The sequence below is a fragment of the Montipora foliosa genome, unplaced genomic scaffold, assembly GCF_036669935.1.
Source record: "Montipora foliosa isolate CH-2021 unplaced genomic scaffold, ASM3666993v2 scaffold_421, whole genome shotgun sequence".
In the NCBI taxonomy this organism is placed as follows: Eukaryota; Metazoa; Cnidaria; class Anthozoa; order Scleractinia; family Acroporidae; genus Montipora; species Montipora foliosa.
Window position 1 is genome coordinate 50,001 of NW_027179725.1, and position 17,500 is coordinate 67,500.

Below are 17,500 nucleotides of genomic sequence, written 5' to 3' on the forward strand. Positions count from 1 at the left end.
GCAATACTGCCATGATTACCATGAGAAAATTAACTCATAGGTCCTATGCCTATGGTGCTCCGGAGCTTCGCTATGATTAAAGTAAACAATTATTATAACAATTGAAATCGGTAAAACTATTTACATATTTTCATGTGCGATTACACTTCCTGGTTTTACTATCTCGGTACCTGATATACTAATGTACTTTGTTATTACGAGATTCCTGATGTCAGAGCAGCTGGCAAGTTGCAGTTAGAGCGCAAGATGTTTTGCAAGTAGTGATAACCAACTCTCTGACCGTAATCAGCATTCTGATCAGCTGAAAGAGCAACTTTGTTCCAAGAGAAAAGCCCTGGGAACGAGGTTGCTGAAAGAAACGAAAACTCAATTGTTTTGTTTGCTGTACCGCGCTTGAAGGTTGCGCTCAAAAACTCTTGTGCTTCTTTTCCAGCCGGATCAAGAACAAAAGTAAATTATAATTTTAAACGCTCTTTGCACAAGCCACAGATATACCCCTCTAGTTTGGACTCGTTCCATTTAAAACAAAATAAAATCTTCAAAAGCTGTGTTTTTTCAGTGTAATTACTTTGTATTTTCAAAAAGATTCAAACAAGGCAGTGGAGCTGTGGAAGGAGTGTCACCTGTAACTGTGGAGTAGTAATCAGGGATCACAATGATGTTATTGAGTTCAACTGCTGCAACGATTTCTTGAAACAAGATAGCCGTACCCCGTTGAGAGTGAAAATTCGAAGCGAGAAACGTCTGTCCCCAGGAATCTCCATTAACATTGTGAAGCCAGGTGTTGAACGTGTCAAATATGAGGTTTGTTTGATCTTTTTTTTTTACCAGTTTTGTTCAGTGAGTCGTATGTTTTACGTCCCTGCCACCCGAGGTTTGTTTGATCTTTTTTTTTACCAGTTTTGTTCAGTGATTCGTATGTTTTACGTCCCTGTCACCCCGCTGAAGTGCCCCAGCAGTTGCATGAATTTCGTTTTTTTTTTTTTTAACCCGTGGATACGCGAAGTGTAGGAAAGATATGCTGATGTGTCACTCACCCACTCACGTATAAAAACTCTTCGCAATTAGTCGTATCCGAACGAGAACACTCGATATCAAAACATTTGCCATAGATCCATCGTTCCTGAAAGCCCTTGCGATCAAGGTCTCGTCCACGGTTTGTAGCTTTCACTGAGGACTATTATGTCCCTTCAAGTGGACTTCGAATCTCTGGCCTTCTTGGAGAGTGAATTTCATTAGCCTTTCGCTAGGCGCTAAACATGACGAGGTTATGAGCATTTGTTCTTCGACCCCTCACGCTCACAGTGGGAGTATAAATTCCATCTTTTTGCAAAGCGACCTTAACATGAGTAATGTGGTAAGCTTTGTTGAGAATGATGAGATGAGATGAAATAATTATTGAAAAGATGGCAAACATTGCGACAATTGGCAAGTTCATGATGTTAAACCAAAGAACGTCTGTGGCCAAGGAGGGCAACAAACTCGGTTTGAAGACTTCGGTAATGCTTTAAGCTTAGATCCTAACAGGAATAGGGTGGGAGAAGTATTGAAACGGTCAAGGATAAAAAATAAAAGTTCTTTTTGTAAATATGGAGGCGCCCGCCGTGATAGAGAAGCACTGAGACTACCATGCAACCAAATCATTAAAATATTCAACAACAGTAAGTCAAGCAGAAGATGTATTATAAGCCCTACATTATGTATATTATACCGCATTCGTCTGCAATGAAAAACTTTCTATCCAGTGATTTCTGAATATACGTTGGTACTAGATTATGTAGAGGCAGACCTGTTGGAAGAACTAGGCACACAATGTTTGCGTGTGTCACGGCTGGACATTTTCTGGCTTTTATGTGCTATCTTTATGATTGATATTCAGAAGAACGTGATGTTAAAAATGGGTACCACAGTGGGGGAAATTAAGTTATTTCCCCGTAACTCAATTTACTTTGCGACGTCTGTTTAATTAAGATGAAGATAACGCGAATTTTGCAGCAATTTTATGTTTTACAATCATATCTTGGATATCTCACTAAACAATCAGCCTATCGTCCATACCATTCCTGTGAAACCGCGCTTCTGAGCCTGACAGATAATTGGCTGAAAGCCACAGATTTGAGAGAGATTGTGTGTACCGCATTTCTTTACCTAAGCAAAGTGTTTGATTTGTAGACCACGACTTACTAATGTCAAAATTGGGCAAATGTCACATGGACAATACATCCCAGCAGTGGTGTTAATCCTATCTTGAGGACCGAACACAGTGCTGCCATATTAATGTATTACTATATGACGCAATAACACTAACTCAAGGGGTACCGCAAGGGTCGATGTTAGGCCCAGTACTCTTCTCTTTCTATATCAATGACCTACCACTGGCAATTCCCAATATGTATACGCTGAAGATAGTACTCTATGGGAGACCAACAGTGATCTGCCACACGTCCAGCAAGATCTTCAGGACAGTGTTAATAAAGCAAGCAGTTGGTTCTCTCTAAATAACATGGTCCCCAATACGAAAAATACGAAAGAGTAAGTTACTGGAACTAGTCAAAAACTGTCGCACTCTGGAAATCCATCTCTCAAATCTCTTTGTGGTACTCCAGTGGGAGAAGCTAAAGATAAAAAACTTTTGGGTGTCAAGATTGATAAATACCTTAACTGGGACGATCATATTGACTATCTCATGAGTAAGTTGAGCTCTAGAATCTGCTAACACCTAATGCTGACACCAATACAGACAACCAAGTACAATACAATTGCCGTAACAAAGACCAATGCCCGCTTGACAACAAATGCCTGACCTCCAATGTAACTTACAACGCACAAGTGACTACAAACAACGCAACCAAGAAGTACATCGGACTGACAGAAGGGACGTTTAAACAAAGATTTTCACAACACAAAGCGACATTTAAACACAGGAAATACACGAACAGCACCGAACTCTCCAAATACATCTGGAAACTACGTGACAATAATCAAGACTTCAGCATTAAATGGACTATAATCAGCCGTGCAAGACCTTACAGCAACATTTCTAAACGATGCGACCTAGGAATCCACTTGCTTGAATAGAGGCTAGCACAGGCTGTTTTTGCCTACTGATGATCGACTTTTGTTCGTCGTGTATTGAGCAGAGTGACACAAAGTGTTGTATTACTGCTTGGGATACTGACTGGTAGTTTCGCTTGATATACTGGTCCATCTTGTCTCTTCCTTTGGGCGCAATATTCGAATTGGCTTTGCAAAGAACTTGGTGTAGTTGACATTTTTGAACTATTCCTTCTTCGTTCTTAGATGACATTTTGCCACCCCCCAGTTTCCATTCTTTTCTTTTGATAATTGCTACGTCTTCACTTGTCAGATTTGTTCTGTCCTTGCTGTCTTCATTACGTGTTTCTAACTACTTCACTGCATCGTTGTAAAAGTTGTGATCAATAAAAAGGGTTATTTTGCTGGCTTTTGTCTTCACCCAATTTTTTGTAGAATATCTCTGAATCAACACAACTTGTGTTAGCCATTTTACGGACCATACAGGGCCACGCATTGCGCACAAGTAAACTTTTGCATAATTTACTATGACCCGCGAGAAGAGTCTGGGCCCTCTTGCACCAAGAGAAAAGTATTTGATATTAGAATTAATGTCGACTGCTTGCCCAAGTCCTGTGTGGTTTAGCGGTTAGTTACCACGAATGACTCAATACAAAGGGATGTCAGAGGTGCCCGGTTCAATTTCCGGTTAGTGCCGTTCAAAGCGATTTCATTCTCTCATGCAAACATTGTAGTACATTGTACACAAAGTAGTGCTAGGTATGACAAATGGATCTGGTGATAAATAACCTAAGTTAATTAAGCTCACCTAGTTTGAATTAAATTTACCTAGTTTGATTTATTTTAACCTAGTTTGATTTAAATTGACCTGAATTTAATTTCAACCTGTAACATATGTCTGGCTTTCTCCGTGGCCATTCTTGTTGTAGTGCCTTACTCAAATTAACGGAAGATTGGTTATATTTTTTTTCATGCTTAGGCCTGCTAACTACTACCTACGGGGTAGTGGACTTAACGTTCTACAGGCGTCTTATAGTAATCTTTTTAGGCACAACTCGTTTTCTTATATTATTGCGCATATATGGAAAAGTTTACCATTGTCTACTAAATCTCCACACATACCAATAAAAAATTCTAAAGTACAGTGTATGTCAATGTAAGAAATGTATGTTATAGTTAATTATTCATTTGGGTGAATTTGTAATCTTTTATCTGGAAAGTTTTTTTAAAATCTATTTAATAATTCTAATATGTTAAGAAAATATGGTAACCCATTGATTCGAGAAATCCTGGTTTTAATACCATGACGTCATCGACCGTCCGTACGTACGTACGTACGTCCACCCCTCCATGTATGCCAATGTGACCAGTTTACAGCATATATCTTTGATATTGGGCATCCATGTTTTGATCAATTGCCACCTGTTAAAACAAGGTATCTGCTGACCAGTATCACGTGACCATATCGTGGGCTCAAGCTTAGAGCTCACCGAGGTCAGCTTTTTTAAGAGTTGATTGCTGACCAGGTACTGGTTTTCTATTGGATTGCAGGCTCAACCCAGGTTAACTCACCTAAACATAACCGAGGCTTCATTTTTCGCGCACTTTCTGTGGCTCGACTCGGCTTCACGGCCATACTACATCAACTATAGTTCTTACACAGTCATCGCATTTCCAGTTCAGGTGGAAAACGGTTTGGAAGATGTTTTTATTCTGCATTTTTCACCTGACACGAAAAGCGTTGACTGAGTAAGAACTATAGTTGATGTAGTATGTAGCCGCGTCGAGCTACAGAAAGCGCGCGAAAAATGAAGCCTCGCTTATGTTTAGGTGAGTTAACCTGGGTTTAGCCTGCAATCCAATCGAAAACCAGCATCTGGTCAGCGGTCAACTAAAAAAACCTGCTGATTACGGTGAGCTCTAACCTTGAGCCCACGATATGGTCATGTGATACTGGTCAGCGGATACCTTGTTTTGACAGGTGTGGAACAAAATATGGATGTCCAATATGAAAGATGTATGCTGTAAACTAGCATGATTGGCATACATGGATACATGGATCACATTGGCATACATGGATGGGTGGACGTACGTACGTACTGACGGCCGATGACGTCATGGCTATAAAACCAAGATTTCTCGCATCGATAGCAGAGGGGCATTGTGTCTGCGCGTGCGCGACTTTGAGATCTCTTGTCAGCGTATCCGCTGACCCGTCTTAAGCTGCAACCAAAATAATGGAAGGCGATGGCGGTCTCCGTTGCAAAACGTTTCGAATTTGTGTCGTTAGCTGTGTCGTTTATCTTCCTTGTCTTACGTGTAGACGGTGTCAAAAGATCGAGAGACGGTTGGGCTGTTTATGGCAAAAAGTCACAACAAAGTACCTTCGAGTAATAAGAGGAAACCATAATTTATAAGGTTGTTTTGGTGCATAACTCTCATATCACTGAGTTAGTAACCTTTGTAAGGCTTAGTTATTTGCGAAAGTTGCAGAATTCGAAGGGTTCTTCAAACACACGTAAGCAGACTGGACAGACTTTTCACCGCGTTAATTTTTACTCCAGCTGACGTGTTTACCTCACAATTTAGTACTCTCTTTTGCTCTGTTGGGCGTTCTTGTTTATAATGTGTTAAAATATCAAGAAATTTAGCCCCATTATGAAAATAAATATTCACACCCAAAGTTTATGGTAGCTTGCCTTTTTTTGGTTTTAAGTTTGTCGGCATGAACGTAAACGAGTGTAAACGAAGTGCCAAAAACAGCAGCTTTGGCCAAATTTTGGTCAGAGTAAACAGCCAGATAACAGAGAGAGTTGGTAATTTTACGACAGGATTTTTTTTTTAGAAATGGTGGAACGTTTGAAGATTCTGGCAGTGAGTAAATGAGCTTATCACGTGTATTCGTCCATGCATACCACTGAAAGTCTTCTTGGTTTCCTGTATATTATAAGCACCTCCCATTTGAAAATTACTTAGCTTACATGGTGTTAGTTTCAGGGAGCTAGAGCTAGATAGCTGGTTAAGGTTTTGAGTTTCATTACGTCCTCAAATCCCTAGGGAACTAAATCTAGGGAATTAAAATTTAAAAAAAAAACACTGTCTAAGGGAATAGCAATGTCTATGGTTCCCAAGTTGTACTTGAACAAGCTCCCATCTTGAACATTGTACACCTCTCTCATTCTGTAAGAATGATCTTATCACCTACAAGCAAATTTAGTTCCCCCTCTCTGTATTCATTTCCAAAGAATCTGATTACTAAATGACAACAGGAAATTAGTTCTGACTAGACCAGGCCCAGGGAACAAAGCAATGTTAAGAGGTCTTAAGAGTGACACACCAAAGAGTACCTTTTTTAATATCACGCTCCAAGCTTTTTAAACTTTTACAAGTATGGAACTAAAATATAGATTAATTTATTAGTCCTTCGATAGTATAAGATATGAGGAAATGGTCAACAACTGTATTCACAATAAATGGATATAAAAAACTTAATGATCACAGTGTTTTTCTTCATATCAACTTGCTGGTCACCTTACTAAGACTATGACATGCAACATTTTATTTTATGTAGGATGTGACTCCAACTGGTGAAATCTTAAGTGTACATTGCATTTACATGTATAAGAAACAAAGAATTCAATTTGTATGAGCCTGACGATTTCGGCACATCTGTATTTTACTGGAAACAGATTAATTATTTATGCATACTTAAGATCTCAATCATAATCCAGAACTGGATAATGTGCAAAGAGCTGCCGTTTATCTTCATTCCCTACTGGTTCTCAAGGTAGCAGCTTTCCTCAAAACTTGACCTCTCAGCCATCACTTCTGTCCATTGTTCCAATTGTTGAGCCACTGCACATCTCTCTAAACAGCAGAGAACATGTTGTCAGTTCTTTTCATCCTCATTTGTAATTCTGTATATGAAACACTTTTTCCTAGAAGCAAGCTCACTGATAAACCTAAGCCATGGAGAATTACGTTCATAGTAGAACTTGTTTATGGATGCTGGACACTTTTCGAGAAACTGTGATGAGGAAATTCTTCAAGTTAAATACATGCAACAAGGAACTCTTTCAGTCTTCTAGATAACTACATTCCCCTTGTCCTTTCAATTAACAGCCTAACCTTCAAACTAAATAATAATTTGCAGAGTACTTCTGATCGTAGCTCAGAATATGGATAATGTTTACCCGTCTAAACAAACGTCACTACAACAAAGCATTACTGGTGTGGATAAACATGTGTTCTAACTGGGGGAACACTTACCCCTACTTATAACCTCGTATGTAACTATATAACAGTGACTGTATTTTACGAATATCCAATGCCAAACACTCACAGTAATCAATTTTTGTGTGCACACTCAGAAAGCCCTATGGTGGGTCTTACAAAATCTTAATGATGAACAGCCTGTGCTCTGTGTGCTATGGCATGCACAATTTTTCCCTGCCAAATAACTCACAAAACCAATCCCAGCTGAATAAAGGGCCTTTGTGGCCTTTGAGGCCTTATTTTATTTTACTTGAGATTTCCTTAAATTGAAGCATGCAACCTGCAAATCCAAGGCAAAATTAAAAACTTTTCTGCCAACAGTTCCTTTGGACGGACTGCCAAAATATCAAGGAATTGAATGGACACGAATTCCCATTTTTCATTGTTTTGATTGCTCCTCCTCAGTTGGTCACTTTAAACACGAGATTAAAAACAAAACACTAAGAAAAGAAAAGCTCTAGTCCTGAAATTGGTTGAACCGAGCGCATGGAATGAAAGGGGTCATTTGGTTCGAAGTTTAAGAACGAACACGAAAGCTGCATTTTCGTTCAGCTTCGAAGGATGGGATGATGACCAAAACTACCTACCTTGTAAATGGCTTGGACTAAAAGCGAAATTTTTTTTAGCTTATAAAAGAGCTTTTTGGTGAAAGCAGAATGAATGACTATTGTTGTGAAGGCATTTTTAGAGTGGTTGAAAAAAAGATTGACTCATTTTCTTCACGAATTTACCCTTCGTTAAGAGAAACCATTGCAGCTAAACACTAACACGAAACAGAAAAAAAAACATACAAAAAATAATTTTGTTCTAAGTAAAGCATTTGCAGCAGCGAAACTGTCAACAAATACCTGTGTTTTGCAAGGGACACAAACGGCAAATGACCAAGAATTGCGGAGATCCGCAAGTCTAGGAAAGTATGCCACAATTCGTCAAATGCGAATACTCAAATAGTGCTGAGGCAAAAAAGTTGATCTTGAACGCTGCACATTTTCTAAGACCCGTAAATGTATACCACTGAAAAAAGAAAGGAACGAAAACGTTGACAATGCAAATTTCAACTTGGGGGAGGAGTAAAACGTTTGAGAAAATTGCCTCAACTTGTAAATAAAACACTCTCAAGTCAAGATTTAGCCTCAATTATTGACGCTGAAACTAAGAAACGCTTACGTCAAATCATTCTACAGTACCACAAACACAACTTTGACTCCTTAAAACTTACCTCGTTTAATTGATTTCTCTCTTAGCCACCTTGATTGAAAGTGGAAGCCCCGTCACTCTGCTGTGCTTCACATGAAAAAAAAGAAAAAAAGAGTTCAGACTTTGATCTCCAAATCCCGCCAATCGAAGCGACAACAAATGCTGCAAAAGCACTCAGTGATAGAACTGTTGTTGACCTAATAAAGTTCTTTCAATCTTTTTTGAACTGTGTTTCTAAAGCGCCGATTTTCAATTATAAATACCGCACAATACACCCCACAAAACAAAATGGCGCCACATTGTGTTTGATCGGGTTAACGCTAATGGCCATCCGTCAAACTGACATTGGACATTTCCTTACAATTACACGACGCAATATCCCATCGTAATATGACAAGCTTATCGCTGTAGAAAGAATGAAAACAGGCAGAATTAGAGCTTTAGTTCAACAAGACATAGCGTTTCTAAGCAAAGCCGCGCTGGTCTACAGTATTTAGGTCTAATAACCACTTTGTAGACGGTCAGCTTTTACTTGTTTTGCTGGGTACTACTATGTCAATACTCTAAAAAATTCGATTTTCCAGGAGCTTGTCTGGTTATTCTAAAGGATATTGGAATATGCAAAGAGAACCTATCGATCCGGGTTAAACTCTTTGGCTCGCCTAATCTGAATGTTCTCTGCACATTGAAATGTTTGTTTCTTTGAAGCACATTTGAAGTCTGAAGTAGATCGTACGTCGTATAAGTTGAATAAAACGGAAATGTCAATTTGAGGGATGGCCATGAGTGTTGACCGTTCGATCGACTGTTCGATCTTCAATTGCTCCGTCATCATTATATCTGTGGTCCACACTGGTGGCTACGCAGTTATTCAAGTCAAGCATCAGGGGGATATAAAGCTGAGTGTTTATTTTTAATTTGCTTAGAGCTGCTTTTTTCTCTGTATTGCAATTTTTGGTATATCTTTAGAAGCTCTGATAAGGTTACATGATGCCTGGAGGAAATATGTCTAGAACAGAAACGAAAGGATCGAGAGCGAAAGAGGACGACAACGACAAAACAGAATACCAGTAATAGCTCATACTTAGTGGAAAAAGTCTTTCTTTGGGCACTAAACCGTTTGTTATTTTTACGGATACGTTATTTATAGTAGATGCGTTTTTTTAAAATGTGGAATAATTTGGTTCTTCCTTTGTTCAGGAATGAAAATTGAATTTTTATTTTCAACTGGAATTACCAGTAATAGCTCAAGCTCGGTGGAAGAAGTTACTCCGCAAATTCTTTTCTTGGGCACTAAACGGTTTGTTATTTACACGGATGCGTTATTTCAAGGTTGCGCATTTTTAAAAAGTGGTTTGATCGGTTCTTTCTTTGTTCAGGAATGAAAATTGAATTTTTATTGTCAACTTGATTTAAATAACAATTTTCTGTACTCTTTTAGACACAAAGAAAAGTTGATTTCTTCGTTTGTTTTGCTCTAAAATGCGAGCGAACAAGTGCCTTTTTAATCCGTTTGCCCAACTGGTTTTCGTTGTGCCTTGACAGTGACAAGATAATTTTGCCCTTATGTTATAAACACGTAATCGCAATGAGTTCTCTTAAAATTAGAGAGAAGTCTCACCAGCTTGTGTTTTCAGAAGTTTGTTTAAAGCAAGTAAACGTTATTTAAGAGTTGGAGCGAATCTTGTTTGAAGTTCGTCCTTTCTTGGTTGCATTGCCGTATTTTGCCGATTCTTGTTCCAAGCCAAGCTGACGTGTTTCAATGAAATACATCAAAATGTGAATGATCTCGTTTTCAGAGATAAAGTGGAATAAAGCACATCAGTAAAACTCTTCTTTGACCTTGAACTGACAAAGTTTTCTTTATGGCTTCTAATTTTAGCGTGATTCCCATTCGCTGGCTATTGACAGTCGACTCTGAAAATAATGGCTTTTTTTTCCTCGATAAGGTCTAACTTGAGGCCGCGATATGGTCACGTGATACTGGTCAGCAGATATCTTGTTTTGACAGGTGTCAATTGACCATAACATTGATGTCCAATATCAAAGATGTATGCTGTAAACTGGAGTATTGTCTCCTCGAGCTCGCTTGAGCCCATGATATAGTTACGTGATACTGGTCACATTGGCATACATGGAGGGGCGGACGTACGTACGTACGTACGTACGTATGTACGGACGTTCATGACATCATGGCTTTAAAACCAAATTACCATATTTTCTTAGCTATGGTGCTCCGCGCGCGCGCCTTTGGCGCGCGCGGAGCTCCGCTATGATTACTTTGTAAAGTAACCCCTAACACTTTTAAACAAGAAACGTGCGTTATATTGTTCATAGGGTCTATATCATGAGCAACCTTCTTACAAAGTATTAGTTCATTATATCTTTTAGGAGTACATGCCATGGCATTATCTTGGGTCCAACTGAAAAACTGATTGACAACATCTTGAAAAAAATCTTACTTACTCTGAAGCGGCCAGTCATGGTTATGACTCGCTTCAGTCTATAACCAAGGGTATTTCATTATAAATATATGATAAGGAGGACACCAATTCATGTTTTTCTTTTATTTGCTTGACTGTATTGCATTTGAACACCGTGGGATCACGTTTTACGTCACCTTAATTTAGAAAACAGGCTAATTTTGAAATCCATCTTTGCATGTCTAGGTTTTGTTTCCTTCAGGAGCGAAAGTAGTTATAGACAGGTTCTATTGGGGAATGAATGTTTATCTTTACACGCCAAGGGCCAACGATAGAACTCAGGAATCTGGCCTGTGCTTATATCCTCATGCCGGTCAAGACCATAATACTTACGGCGAGAATTTAAGGTACTGATTCCATCCCTGTTTAAACATTTATTTGCACGTTTTCGATTTTGCTGCTCTAGATCCAATTTATGTTTTGGTATACTTAACGACTGTTATGGTGGTTTAAAGGGCCACCGACAACCACAAGTCTTTGCGGGCGTGCAAGCTATCGGCGCCATTTTCTGTAATACAGAAACAAGTATTTCTTGAAAAGTCAAATTCCATCGCCTCACATCGTCGTGTTTTGGATGCCCAGTAGCTTCAAACTTTGTTAATATTTTCCTTAATGTTTAAATATTGTATTTTTGGCGTTATTTGGGTGTTGTGTTCGTGTTAGAAGCGAAATGAAAACTGTGAAGAAAGGTCGTCCGCCGAGGAAGGAAAAGCGCCATGTTATTTGGCTCACTACTTCAACCTTAAGATTATGGAACGAAAGGAGGAAGGCGTTTGGATTAAAAAACAAATCTAACAGCGAATTCGCAGAAGTTCTTCTTCACGGGATGTTTCTGAAGCGAACCGGCCGATTCGATTGCCCGGATAATAACAACAACAAAGGCGCGCAAAGGACACTGTTTGTCGGTGGCCCTTTAATGTAATTAATGACTTTGACGAAAGGCACAAAGAGTTTTCTCCTGGAACTGTTCATGCATAACCCCGGCAACCAACAGCAAGATGATAATACCATTCCCACTCGAAAGAGAAAAACCGTCGGCAACCAAGGTTAAGGCGAGTAGTAAACCATATCACTGAATTGATTTTGTTTCTTATTATTATTCTTTCAACAGGTTGTTACATGATCAAAGTTACTTTGATGTTCTTCCACCGCCTGTAGATGATGAAGAAGTGGATTATTCCGTTGCTTGCCTATGCAAAAACAGTGCGACTGGAGGACTGGAGCAGGAGCACTGGAATGGAGCACTGGAGTGCGAAAACGCTTTTAATGCTGCTTTTCCCACCGTTCGCAAAAAGCAAAATTCATCACCTATGTTTCTGCGCGATCGACAAAAAAGGGACATTCAATTTTCCGATGGACTCACAGATGAAGATTTTCAGTTATTCAAACAAACACCCCCCTTGCGCATGCGTCGGAGAAGAGAGGCTGAAAAAATTTCAAAAGAAAATGCAACTTATTACTGCGCAAACAGAATATCAGAGACTAAAATTGGCAAACTTTGTGCCAAGGTTGGAGTTGATCTGCAGGCATTAGTTGACGTGTGTTCTATGGATGTGGAGGTGAGTAAGATTGAATATTGTATAAAACAACAAAAGCAACAACAACTTGCAACTTTATTATAAGACATCAAGGCACGTCTGCAACTAACCAGAATATGAATTCACCAACAAAATGTTTGTACTCACTGTGAGTTTTTATTGTAAAGAATGCCCACATGAACGACTGGCTGCCTGAATGACGAAGGGCTAACGGTCGAAATGTCAGCTCACAAAATAATCTTTCTTACAGTGCTTAATTTACCCGCTTCATCAACTCGTTTGGTAAATGTATGTTATTCACCGGCTGGGAGGCATTCGGAAAAACTGTGCCAGAGGTTTGAATACGGCCCAAGGCCGCAGGCCGAGGGACGTATTCAAGGTTGAGGGCACAGTTTTTCGCTATACGGACCTCCCAGTCGTTTAATAATAACTTCTTACTAACCGAGCGCGAGGGCCGTACTAGGGAATATTGGCCCGAGATCGTGGCAGTACGGACCGAGCGCAGCGAGGTCCGTACAAAAACGACCAAGGGCCAATATTCCCCAGTACGGTCCCGAGCAAGTGAGGTTAGTAAGTAGTTTATTATATGGCTTTTTAATTACCTTTTGCTTTGTTTCTGCAAGCCCGTAAACGGCCCGTGGGCATTACGGGAGAATAATGCCCTACAATTCAGTCACAATTAGCCAATAAGAGCGCGCGTTATATCGGCTACAAACACAAGCCATATAATAAATTATTATTACTATTATTATTATTATTATTATTATTATTATTATTATTATTATTATTTGCAAAACTTAGAACACTACTCAAGAAAAACTTGTTGACATTTAATTCATGCAAACTTCATAGTGTTGCCATTTGCTTGTTCTACTATTTTAGCTACGAATCTGTGTTTTCTTAAATGAAGAAAAATAGAACGACATTATAAATATAACTCCAAAGAAAATAAGGGATGTCCACCGAAAAACTGAGCTCAAAGGACTTCTCTGAAGTTAGTCGTTTTAGCTAAACGGCATGTCAACAGTTCAAGAAAGACAGCAACGCGAAAAACCACAGCGTTGTGATGTGTTTGTTTGCCTATTTTAGCTTCAAATCCGTATATTCTTAAATGAAGCAATATAGAACGAGATCGATAGAAAATAGAACTTCAAAGACCGAAAAAGTGAGTCCAAAAGACTGCTCTGCAGTGTAAGCTGTTTTAATGTCAACATTTCAAGAAAACCAACAACTCGAAAAAAAGCAAACCAGGAAAAAGCTGTCAGCAAAATCATGTGAATACTTGCCTTTTTTGAAGAATAACCAGGCCTATTATTCCATTGCTGACGTTTTTCCTTCTCTTTGCAACTGTTAGTAAGCCAAAACTTGCATTTTAAGAGGTAAAATCCAACGTTTGGTCACGCCGTACAGCGTAGTACAAAAAAAAGTTAAAAAATAAATAAATAAATAAAAATTAAGAGCGAATTCCGGACCGGGCAACTGGTCCGGATGGAGAAAAGCTGGACCGGCCAAGCGCTCGTTAACAGGCAATCAGATAAAGGATTTTGGATTCCGGTCCGCTGAGATGCTTCAGAAAAAAAGAAATATTTAGTACGTTGTAAACATGGTCTCTCTTAGGGTCAAAAAACCAAAACCCAGATTGGTCTCCTTTAGGGATTTAATTCAAACTACCCAAAAAGCATCTCCGCCCCCCCCCCCCCTCCCCCCCCCACTGACCACTGACTCCCTATAATAAAATGAAAGACAAAGGAAAGCTAGTGCCTTTTCTTTCAATTTTCAAATTTGAAAATCAATGATCTGCCTGGAGCACTTTGGCTCTCCGATGTTTACGTTAACATTAACGTTTCTCGAAAGCTCTTGACTGCATTCTTGTTTGTACTTTGCTTCGTTGAAATCAGTGCACTGGAGACTACTCCTATGTAAGCGGAAGTGTTGTTGCATTGACGGACCAATGTGGAAATTTGGCGGCTTTAAATTTGTCAAGAGCCGCAAATTCCACAAATTCGAGTAGTGGTGATGCAGACGAATCAGCTGGACCTGCCTTGGTGGAGGCAATTACGGAATCACTTTGCCCGAATGACTGCTCACTTAACGGAAACTGTGTAAACGGCTCTTGTTTATGCTACAAGGATTTCACAGCAGATGATTGTTCGGCCTACATTTACGAAATACCGTCGATTCAGAGGTAACAGTGACGAAAATCTCATTTTTAACACTCCACCTCTCCCCAGAAAAAGACATGAAATTTATCGTTCAGTGTTTTAATTGATACGGAGTGCTATTGCGCTTCAAGTTTTTAAAACTGTTTTCATCAACGTAGACAAGTTGTATTTCAAATCCCGCTGGTGCTCACTTGCCCACGATGCAATTCTTCTTCGACTGTCAGTTCTAATTACTTTGTTCGAATGAACAAAGTATATGATAAGGTACTGACTTTTTTTCCCTTTTCGGGTCGCCATTTTCCCGCGCATGAGTTAGATTTCTTTCCAATGGCATTTTATGACTTCAACAAGAGGCTATGTGTAGCCTACACTTTGGTCGAAGGATCTTTAGCCGATTTCTTTTTAAGTTTACAGTATTTCAAAGTTTTTTATGTGTTTTATTTTTTATTTTTTATGTTACGATATCTTGCTCAATATCCAGTTCAATTTCCTGGTCTGAAGTTCACATTCCGTGAATCAACAATTGGGTTAAGTACGATCGTAGAATACTTGTTCACTTTTAAAACTGTTCTTAACGACATTTATTCCTATCAAAACAAGTAAACGGCTGCTTGAAGAGTTTCTGCGTTGGTATTTTAAAAGTCTTATTGCATTTTATTAACAATACTGGGGGAATAATATATTAGTCCAGTTTGACGAGTTATCGAATCATACGAAAACAGGATATTGCGTGCAACGAAAAAACCAAAACTCGTTTCCTGTCACGTAGTCTTCCGTAACCTAGTGGTCAGTGCGATTGCCTCTGAATGAGATACGGAGTTCGTATCCTCTTGGCCTGTGTTCTCTGAAAAGTCTCTATACGAGGCTAAGAAATCTTGTTTATGCTCAAGAAAGTCGCGACTCCCCAAAGGTAAAAAAAAAAGAAAGAAGAGTCAGTCCAAATCCTATACTTTGTTATTTGACCAAAGTAATTATTATTTTTTTCACTTATCGATAGTGTGAACTTAAAAGAAAATTGGCAAAGAACCTTTCGAACAAATTGTAGGCTACCCTTAGCCTCTTGTACAAAATGCAACTATAAATGTTTTGAAGATATAAAGTGCCGGTGGGAAGGATGAAAAACTAGTTGTTTGGCAACGGGAAAAAGGATAACTATAAAATGAGAGTCCTAGGCAGGATTTGAACCTATAACCTCCGTAAACACCGGTTGGATTCTCTACCCATAAACCTACAAGAACTCGTGGGAAGCCTTTCATCTTAAAACTCCTATAGTTGTATTTAAATGATTGAGGCGCATGACTTTGTACAGCAGAACCGCGGGACACATTGTCCATTCAGGAAATGGATTTACAGGTGTCGTAAGTTCCAATATGGCCTAGAACAATATCAACTTTCGCCCCTCACCAAGCAACTAGTTTCTCAGTTTTAATTTGGTTTACTAACGCTTTTACTCCCATCTGATTATTTAAATACGAAATAAAGGCGTTACTTGAACTCCAGGCCCCAGTTGTTCAAACGATGGATAGCGCTATCCACCGGAAAAATCACTATCCAGCGGATAAACACTACCAAAATCAATTGAGTTATCCACTGGATAGTGAGTTATCCGGTGGATAGCGCTATCCATCGTTTGAACAACTGGGGCCAGAGGTATACAATTCAAATCTTTTGGTGGCATGACAGCGTTTCTTGTTTTTTGGTTGTTTGTTTGTTTGTTTGTTTGTTGTTGTTGTTTTTTTGTAGTCTGCAAGCAAACGGGTTGTGCGACAGACGAACCCGACCATGCAGGAAAGTTACGGTGTTAGGAACTGGTTTCATACCTGCTGAAAATATGACTTGTCACGTGAGAGAATTCAAGGTAGGAGTTAACCATTAGTTTGGTTTTTGCACACGTGATATTGGTCCAGGCTTTTTTTTTTGTTGTTGTTGTTTTTTTTGTTTTGCTTTTTTGTTTTTGTTTTTTTTGCGTACGAAAAGAGTTTAGGATTAGTCTGGGACACAAACATTACCGCCTTCACTTTACATAGCAATAATCCTATCAAGTTCTGGTCATTTCAAGTTGACCCTGAGCACTCTTTCTTTACGACAAGGCCTGGAATGGAGTGCACTGAATACAATGGGTCCGATAATATTTCTTCATTTTCGATTTTTAGTGAGGTGGACTTTCTTTCGGATAGTTTCTCAATGGTTCACTTCGGGTGATTTTTGTTGACTGAGAAATTGATTTTATTTGGTCAAAGTGCAATGTCTTTGCTATCAGCAAAGTGGGAAATGCTATAACCTTAGCCCAATTGTTTCAAATAATCATGCTTATGCGCCAGCACTTAACCCTAGGTTGTCAATAGCACTTGGCAACCCTACAATACAGAACTCAAGTTACCTGGTGCGATGACAGATTTGGTTCTTGCGGATTGCAACCTACCCGAATCGCCTGTGAGCCCAGGATACTTTCATGAAGTTGATGAAGGAACCCCAGCAGCTGGACTTGTGATATCTGTGTCCAATGATGGAGAACACAAAAGCAACGAGAATCTTACATTTATATCGTACGATTCAGTATGCATGAGATGCAATATATCCTCTGGTTGCTCCTTGACGGTAAGTGACCTTTGAATGTTGGAATCGTTCCTTTGTAGCAGAGAACTTTACGCTGAAAACCCTTAATCATTAACTTATTTCCTATGCATTCAAGAGGTTTTTTCGGAGTTCTCACAGACCCATATTTAATTACAGGTCTCATGTTTTCGTTTATCAGCATGCTCAGGGGCTTCGCCAATTTATTTTCGTTCGT

General features: G+C 39.2%; 1 protein-coding gene across 1 annotated transcript in view; it reads left to right on the forward strand.

Annotated features, from left to right (window-relative positions):
* Window positions 1-17,500, forward strand: part of LOC137988559 (neurogenic locus notch homolog protein 1-like) — a gene marked incomplete at its 5' end in the record, with an annotated part of 131,889 nt that overhangs the window by 46,543 nt on the left and 67,846 nt on the right. Inside the window, 6 exons of the mRNA XM_068834552.1 lie at window positions 586-804; window positions 11,196-11,356; window positions 12,121-12,568; window positions 14,446-14,732; window positions 16,453-16,567; window positions 17,044-17,307. Of these exons, the coding sequence (XP_068690653.1) occupies window positions 586-804; window positions 11,196-11,356; window positions 12,121-12,568; window positions 14,446-14,732; window positions 16,453-16,567; window positions 17,044-17,307 (1,494 nt within the window). The remainder of the gene's footprint in view (window positions 1-585; window positions 805-11,195; window positions 11,357-12,120; window positions 12,569-14,445; window positions 14,733-16,452; window positions 16,568-17,043; window positions 17,308-17,500) is intronic.